Genomic DNA, 8,944 nt, shown 5'->3' with positions numbered 1-8,944 from the left:
ATTTATATTGATTTTCCAAAAGTACCATAATTCCTATTAAAAATTCATCTTACTCGTTTTTATTTCACTTTTTAAATAAATAAACAAATTTCACTATCACCTGTCTAAATGCACAAGTATGTCGTCTGTCACCATAAAACTTCAATGCACATTACCCTTGCTTAAGGCATTAATTGTGCTCATCTGTAAGGACTATAAAATTTTCGAATCTTGAAATTAATGTACATTTTTGTTGTTTTTTTATTATTGTTTTAACAAATTTTTTAATTTAATTTCACGAATATATAAAAAACAATTATTTAATAAGGAAGACAATCAGATCGATATTGCGTTTGTTTTTAATTTCAAGTTCTTAACACTTGCCATATGGCACAGTAATATGTGACATTTTATTGGTTTCTATAAAATTCACATCTAGATCGAGAGACGGCAACACTGAAACAATCTTTTCAATATAACTCTGATGAATATGGCGAGGCCATTCTCCGTATTCTTTCTTTCCGCCATTACGCGATTAGTTGTTTTGCATGGATGTAACGTGCGTGTGATGTGTTGTAACTTTTCTAAATTTACTGTAAAAAGTTAACGTTTTATCGCACGCGAAACTTAAAGCAATTTCTAAACATCTAATTAAAGCGTACGTTATGGAATTAATTAAATTTTATTGTGTTAATTAAGCAAAGCGAGGTGATGATGTGCAAAATATACAAATAATAAAGTAATATTGATAGTAGTTCGGTTTTAACACCAAAAGTTTGGGTTGCAACTAGCTGGTGAATTCTTTCTTAGTATAAAATGTGTAAAGATCCACGATATTTCCTTGAAAAGTTGCCAAATACTATAAAACATTACCCAAATGCCGTGCGTGAAGTTAAACTAAGGCATCTAGTGCTTGAATTAATTCGATTTCCTATACGTGTACTTCGTGTTATTGTAAATGGCACTGTACTATTACCATAAAAATCAGTGTTTCCTAAAGATACTACGTTTCCAAATGTAATTATATCAATAAGAGAAAAACTTCTTTTGCAATTTAATTAAATTTATTACATTGTTTTGTGTATTTCAAATAAGAGTAACCTTATACGATATAAACACGGTTTCGCCCAGTAGTGTTGTCATATAAATTCCTAAAAATTACACTTCTCTGATCGCATTGTATTGTGTTATTTGTTTTTTATGATAATAGTATAAACGTTTATAAATATAATAAAGTTGTCATACATCTTAAAAATAAATATTGGAAACCGTTTCCTAAATATACATTTCATAATTTCGTGCGCTGTTTAAGCTTTACCGAAATTTTGAAGTATAAAAGGAAATAATAAGGATGTTTGTCCAAGGCTGTAAAGCTTATGATGTCCTGGATTTCTTTTTTCTGTGTGGCGCACCCACTAGTATTTTTCATTAGTTCATAAATAAACCAATAAATTTTGATTTAGATTGGTTAAAAACATTCTCCGCAAAACACAAATAATTTGTTGTCCGAGTTCATATATGTAATCCGCATAAATAATGTATTTATTTTCTTATTTTATTTATCATAACACATGGCAAATTGTACATAACTCTAAATAAATCCATCGTTATTTGAAAATGTTTTAATTACAGCCGGTTCTAAGTAAACATAACATATAATATTCTAAGTAATTAAGATGAGTTGTTAATATGGCTAAAAATGATACTCGATAGCGTTCTAGAAAATATATGTAGTATAACGTCGCTTCAAATATAGCAATCACAGGAAAGAATTTATATATCTGATATAATCAGTCGACATTTGGCAACTTGTGGATTACTGGTTCTATGTGTTGTTCAGTAGTGGAGTTAAAAGTACAAGTGTAATTAAAGTTTGGTTCTGTTCAAAAATCTCTTTACAGCTCTTGGAATTATTTACAATCAATTGAAACAAAAAAGTAGCGAGTTTTAAAGAGTCCATGTTCAACAGTTTTCGTTGTTTTGGTGTAGTTCCGGTTATTTTCATTACATAATTTATTTTTGTTTCGTTCATTATAAATGAACACCAAGCACATACATGATCTAACTCTTCGTTTATGTCAAGCGCTCGATCAGAATTATGATGTAAGTATTATGAAGAAGTCTATTATTTACAAAAGCATTAAGCGATTTTTTATTCATATAGGTGGTTAACATGGATGCAGTCATGTCGGTTATATCAACCTTGGAGGGAACAACGATTACAAAAGAGCAATTGGAGACCACCAGATTGGCAAAATTTATTAACCATTTAAGGCGTCGTACCAAGGATGAGCATTTAGCACGCCGTGCCAAGTCTTTATTAAAGAAATGGCGCGAAATGGTGGGAATACAGCAACAGCAATTTATTGACGCCACATCAATTACCTCATCTGTAGCTTTGCCGTCTGTATCTGGCCATAACAATATTTCGTACCAACAACAAAGGTTGCGATCGCAGTCTATTTCTCCAGCTGCATCATCAATGCACATCGATGTGACACAACACCAATCGATTTCCAATAGTATCCCAGTCGTTGCTGTATCTTCTGCCATCACGGAACACATACCTCGGGTCACAAATGTAATATCGGCTTCTTATAATAACAATAAAAGGCTTTCAAATATCGAAAGCCAAAATGAAAAAGCGCCGGATGCATCCATCCATGTTAAAAAACAGCCAACAAGTTTTGAGAATGTTCTCGTTGGCTTTGGCGTTACGGATAAAAGTAATGTGGATATATCAAGTAATAATTCGGCGTTTCGTAATAAATTAAAAAAACAACAAATTGTAATTCCGCCAGACACAGAAACATTTATAATTGACCATTCATCAAATTCAAATTCTGAAATGAGTTTGATGCTCCCACTGACCAATCGTTCTGCAAATCTCGGTCCCATTATAATTGATATACAGGACTCAAATTCTGGTTCCAATTTAGTTACTCCTATATCTACCAATATTCCAATCAACACTAAAATACAAATACCTAGACAAGCTAAAGCAGAATCGTTTAGTTTAGATAATATACTCAATACAGCGACATCCCTCTCACCATTAAAACAGACAAAGGAAAGAAAAGAAAGGAGATGTAAAGAAAAAGGTGAATACGATGTTCAAGGAGAAATTGATGCCTTCGGAGATTCAAAAGCTGCCACTGTTTTATTAGAAGAAACATCAAATCAACAACATCATCGTCAGTGTGGTGAAAGCGACGAGAAATATTCATCTTTTGCCAATGAAGAAAAGTCTCGTTTGGCATATCCAGGTAAAACTGGCGTTTTTCAATGTATCAAAAACTAAATCTTTTTCACATTTTCTTTAGAAATTCTTTCGCTACTGGATAATAGTTCAATGTTCCCTCCAGAAAATTCTAAGCATCCAATTAATGAACAAAATAAAGTTAATTGTTCTGCAAGTAATAGTAATCGTACATCCTTTAACTTGTCAACATCTGACTTAACATTTGCTGGTAAATTCAAGCCAAGTAACGCATTGCTTCCAACAACATCCAGTACCGATGCTGTTTTATATAATACTCGTCGGACTGTCTCACCAAAAATTACACATGTAAACAACTTTTTACATTCTGGACGCACGACATCCAAATTTGCACCATTTCGCGATATTGGTTTTAATTCAAATGACAGCAACTCCTTTAGTCAAGCTTCACAAACAGATCTCATCGATGTGGTTAGTAATGATAAAATGATGCCTGCTCATCGAAAGCACGACAACTTGAATTTACAGAATAGAGCTGTTCCAGCCATAAATGTGCCAACACCACAACTAGTGACAACATCGAATGTCCCTTCATCGAAATCACAGCTTTCGAATAATTTTGAAGTAGCCTCGAACGCTCCGGTTTCGCCAGAGAAAAAAGTACCAAGAAAGCGTGGTCGCAAAAAAGGGTCAAAAGGGGTTGATTCTGTTATTGCAAAAGAATCTAGTCTTTCATCCCAAATGCTGATATCATCACTGGGTATGGGTAGTAAAAAGGTTAAAACTACGAAAGAGCTGTATACTGAAATGCAAAATCGAAAGCTGGGCATAACGACTTCTTCGCCTTCACCGTCTTCAACTGGGTGGCAAATGTCACAGCAGGTACAGCAAACATCACGCCCAACATCATCTTGTTCAGGCATGTATAAATATAAAATTAGATTGTTAATTGAAACATATGTATATCTGACAGACCCGTCATCAAATCATTAATCGACATATCATAACAATTGTGCAAAGCTGTCTTTATGCATGCGGTTACGCTATATTGTTTAATCTTAGTCGAGATCAAGGCCTCATCAAATATATATATGTATATAACCTTATATCTATCTCGTTTAGTTTTATATGATACGCACAACCATTAGATGAACAAAATTATAAAACTCCGTAGCAACGGTTGCAAGATTATAAAGCTGAATCTAACTCGTTATGTACCGAACCGCAATAGAGAAAGACGTGAAAATTTGCACAGGGGGCCTATTCTGTAACTCGATTCGAAAAAAAATTTACTCGAATTGGGATTTTTTACATTCTGTAACTCGATTTTCTTATTTTCAAGCAAATTTTCGAATAAAATATTAGTTAGCTTTTGAGTTGTAGAAAGCAAAAACGAAAATTGTACGTATTTATACTGGCACAGGGTGGTAAAACTTTCGCATAATTATAAAGTAAATCCGAATTTCGAATTGAATACATTTACGAATCGAGATACAGAATAGGGACTCAGTTATTTGCTTATTCATTAATGGGAACTTTTTGGTTTTTTTTTTTTTCCACTGTCGATGTTGCCATTACATTCGATGACATAAATTTCAATTTAACTTGAGAATCAATTTATCTTTGTAAAATAAATTTCATAGCTAGTAATATGTACAGTCAAACCTGGATAAGCGAGAGCTCAAGGGAGTACAATCTAATTCTCGCTCACAGAGGTCTCTTACTAATTCAAGTTTCTTGCTAATGCAGGTAATCGGGTAACGTTTCTCTCTTATAGAGGTACGAAGCAATAACAAGTCACAGCAAGAACGAATGTATATGTGACCTGGTCTACGGAAAGGGGGCTGACAGCCTGAGTTTTCTCCTGGGGAGGTTTATTACTATTTTGAACCTTTTCAGGTTGTAACCTCCCATTAGCAGCTTGGCGTGTCTCATACCATGAGTTTTTCGCCAGTGCTCTTCCCTGCCTGCTCTTTCCTTTTTACGGAGCAGCTCCTTCATGGTGTGGGGACCCACTCCTGTAAAGTTTTCGGGTCGGGGTTAGATCGGCGATCTAAAGATTTCGGGTCCTACCATCCTGGTGGAGGCTGCGGACCGGACGAGCTCGTCCGCCAGTTCATTGCTGGCTATACCTTTGTGACCAGGCATCCAGATCAGGTGTACCTAGTTTCTCTCCGCAAGGCTATTCAGCCTCTCCCTGCATTCCTGCACTAGAAGCGACTTGATCTCGTAAGAGGAGATCGCCTTCAGCGCCGCTTGACTATCGCTAAGAATGGCTATACGCTCATTGCGATAGTTGCGATGGAGGTTTATTTCTATGCACAGTGTTATAGCATACACCTCTGCCTGGAAAATGCACGGAAACTCACCCATGAGTACTGGGAGCCTAGTGCGTGGGCCCACAATCCCTGCGCCCATTCCCTCCGACATTATAGAGCCATCTGTGTACCACCTCATAGTACTGTTCCTCAACATCTGCTCGAGGTTGGAGTCGTTCCAATCCTCTTTGCTGCCGAGGGTATCCTTAAACCTCTTCCTTAGGTTCACCTTTTTAGTAGTACTATCCTTCGGGAGGGGGACCAGTGGTAACTTGCCACTTATCTTCTCCATCCTCCGGGTGAGACTATTTTTCCTTTTCCACACCCCTCTGCCGTTATTTGCAGAAGAGTGTGTTTGGCTATCAGACCGATGACCAGATGAAGCGGAGTAAGTTCAAGAAGAACCTCCAGTGCCGCCGTTGGACAGGTTCGCATTGCGCCCGTCATGCAGACACAGTAGTTGTGTCCTAACCGATGTTTGCGACGCTACTGAGGCCCAGGCTACCGTCCCATATGTGATTATCGGTCTTACTATCATGGTGTACAACCAAATGAACTATTCTTGGCGTTAAACCCCAGGAACTTCCTGCCAGTCGATTACACACCATTAAGGCCTTTGTCGCCTTGACCAAAGTCAGCTTTACGTGCTGCTTCCACCTCAGCGTGGAGTCTAACGTTAAACGGAGGTACTTAACACTGCTGGTCATCCCTATTTCACTACCCCAGTAGGAGATTCCTGAGGCCGGGTAGGGTCCTGCGTTTTGTAAATGGGATTACAGACGTCTTGGAGGGGTTGATATTTAGTTCAACCTCTCTGCACCACCCCTTCGCTAGGTTGAGACCTCTTTGGATCAAGTCACAAAGAGTCTCTTCAAATCTCCCTCTTGCCATAATGAAAATGTCGTCCGCGTACCTTTGACATTGGATTCCATTGTCTGTTAGCAGTGTTAGCAGTTCGTCCACAACTAGACTCCGTAGCAGGGGTGATAACACACCCCCCTGTGGACAGCTTTTTGTTGTGCTGAGACGAATACTGCTATCACCTGCTGTGGTCTCAGCAACCCTTGAGCGCAGTACGGCTTCTATCCATCTACGCACTGGTGCCGCCACATTCCTTTTCTCCAGTGCCCTTGYTACACTCTTGTGGGACGTGTTATCAAAGGCTCCTTCGAYGTCTARGAACGCGCAGAGCATCACCTCCCCATGCTCCAGTGAACTCTCTATTTCAGAGGTCAGCTGGTACAGAGCAGTGCTGGTAAATCTGCCCGCTCTGTAGGCATGTTGAGCCGATCCAGCAGTGAACTCTTTAGCGCCTTCATCCTTATTTCTTGATCCACGATCTTCTCCATGGTTTTCAGTAGGAAGGAYGTTAGACTTATCGGTCTGAATGATTTCGCCAACGAGTAGTCTTTTCTTCCTACCTTAGGTATGAAGATCACCTTCGCTGTCCTCCATACCTCAGGGATATACGCCAATGCGAGGCTCTCTCTCAGCAGTCAAACTAGGTGGGGCATCAAAAGCTGCTCCCCCTGTTGCAACAGCGCCGGAAAGAGGCCATCCACTCCCGGAGWCTTGAAGCTCTCAAACGAGGCCAACGCCCATCGGATCGAGTCCGCCGTGAACAGCTGTTAGGCAATACTCCAATCCTCGCGGGATGGCCTGTGTTCGATCACCGGTGGACAGCGGTCCTCCCAAACAGTCTCCGGGAAGTGCGCCCTCAAAAGCTCCATGGCCCTGTTGTTGTTGTTGTTGTAACGGCATAATTCTGTCTTCCGCATTGGTCGTGAATGTCCCGTCGTCCCGCTTAATTGATATTTCTACTACCTTTGGCCCCCAGCCAGAGCTTTGTGCAGCCGGGCCGCTTCTGGCGTAGTGGCGACATTCTCGCAGAATCTCCTGAAGCTAGCCTGCTTTGCAGACCTAATCTCCTTATTATATAAGGTCAGATAGCTTCGGTATTCTGGACAGAACCCGTACGTTTCGCTCTGTTGAACTGGCTGCGTACTTTCTTGCGGAGGTCCGCTAGCTCCTTTGTCCACCACGGACAGACTCGTCTGTCAGTATGCGCTTTGAGGGGACAGCTGCCATGATAAGCATTGATTACAGACTCATTTAGCTTAGAGAGCCTATTCTCCAGCCCAAGGCCTGAAACGCTATCATCTGTCTGCTCCCTTATGCTTAAACCATTACTTAATATATCCCTGATGGCGTTCCAATTTGCCCTCCGATGGTTGCGTCTAGGGGAGAGTTGTTTAACCTCTACCTTTAGCTTGAGCCTTATGATCCTGTGGTCTGACAATGAGGGCTCCGTCGAGACCCGCCATTGCGAGAAGAGTCCGCCTGCAGGTTCGTTGCTAAAGGTGATGTCCAACACCTCCCTTCTGCTTATAGTTATGAAAGTGGGTTCACACCCTACATTCTCTATTTCTAAGTTACTACCTACAATGAATTCTAAAAGAGACTCACCTCTTGTGTTGCAATCGATGCTTCCCCATTCCGGGTGGTGAGCGTTAGCGTCGCAGCCTATGATGAAGGGGAGCCTGTGCCGTCTGCAGTGCTCTACCAGCCTTTCCACCATCTCCGGTGGCGCTGTAGGTGCCTTCCCTGGGAAGTATGCTGAGGCCAGGACGAAGTCCTTGCCCTCAGAGTCCCTTGCCTGCACCGCCACCAAGTCCTGAGTCAGAAACTCTGAAATGCAAAAGAAATCAATGTTGTGCCTGACCGCTATACAAGTCTAGGTCTTTCGCTACGTTATATGCACAACATATATTATGTACATATATAATTTTAGTAGTGTATATTTTACGTTCTTTAGATTACGACATATACAGTGGACCAATAAAGTTTACATACATCTGGTTCAATTAAATTACGACACGTTTATTTCTTATAAAATGAATAAATTTTGTGGTTTTTTTCTATACATTTCACGAGGTCTATATTTAACATTAAATTTAGCATATCACGTCTTATCTTGCACGTGCAGGGTTGTTATGGAAATAAAAGTAACTCCATAGGTCCCGCAATCATAATACATAAATCCTATTCAAAATATCTGGAACTTTTTGGAAAATCGTATTCAAAAACATCGATTTTATCAAAATAAGGCCAAAAAGCTGGATCATGGACTTAGTGGGTCAAAATATCCGGAAGTAATATTAGAAATTGAGTGGGGAGCATACATCGATATAAATATTTTTTTTTGTACATAAAAAAAAATTAATGCTAAAGCTTAAAAAGGGCATAATTTATATCAAACAAGTAAGGAAGGGCTAAGTTCGGGTGTCATCGAACATTTTATACTCTCGCATGCAAGTGATAATCGAGATTTTAGGCGTGGTTGTTAACCGATTTCACCCATATTTGGTACATGTCATCACGGTGTTAAGAAAATATTATATACCGAATTTCATTGAAATCGGTTGAG

At 39.4% G+C, this 8,944-nt stretch overlaps 1 protein-coding gene across 4 annotated transcripts; it reads left to right on the top strand.

Annotated features, from left to right (window-relative positions):
- Window positions 1-515: 515 nt before the first annotated feature.
- On the top strand, window positions 516-4,461 carry LOC108977433 (mediator of RNA polymerase II transcription subunit 26-like). 4 transcript variants are annotated; one of them, XM_018947116.1, is made up of 4 exons: window positions 516-637; window positions 1,881-2,082; window positions 2,144-3,245; window positions 3,303-4,461. In XM_018947116.1, the coding sequence occupies exons 2-4, from the start codon at window positions 2,017-2,019 to the stop codon at window positions 4,190-4,192; spliced, it is 2,058 nt and encodes a 685-aa protein (XP_018802661.1). In that variant the 5' UTR covers window positions 516-637; window positions 1,881-2,016; the 3' UTR covers window positions 4,193-4,461. The 4 variants fall into 4 exon arrangements, with proteins under 4 accessions (XP_018802661.1, XP_018802657.1, XP_018802658.1 ...); XM_018947112.1 differs by having other exon boundaries at window positions 516-687; XM_018947113.1 differs by having other exon boundaries at window positions 516-718.
- The last annotated feature ends 4,483 nt before the right edge of the window (window positions 4,462-8,944 follow it).

This window comes from Bactrocera latifrons, unplaced genomic scaffold, assembly GCF_001853355.1.
Source record: "Bactrocera latifrons isolate USDA-ARS-PBARC rearing strain unplaced genomic scaffold, ASM185335v1 scaffold_893, whole genome shotgun sequence".
In the NCBI taxonomy this organism is placed as follows: domain Eukaryota; kingdom Metazoa; phylum Arthropoda; class Insecta; order Diptera; family Tephritidae; genus Bactrocera; species Bactrocera latifrons.
The sequence above is the reverse complement of the archived record's forward strand: the minus strand, read 5'-3'. Positions and strand labels throughout refer to the sequence as shown.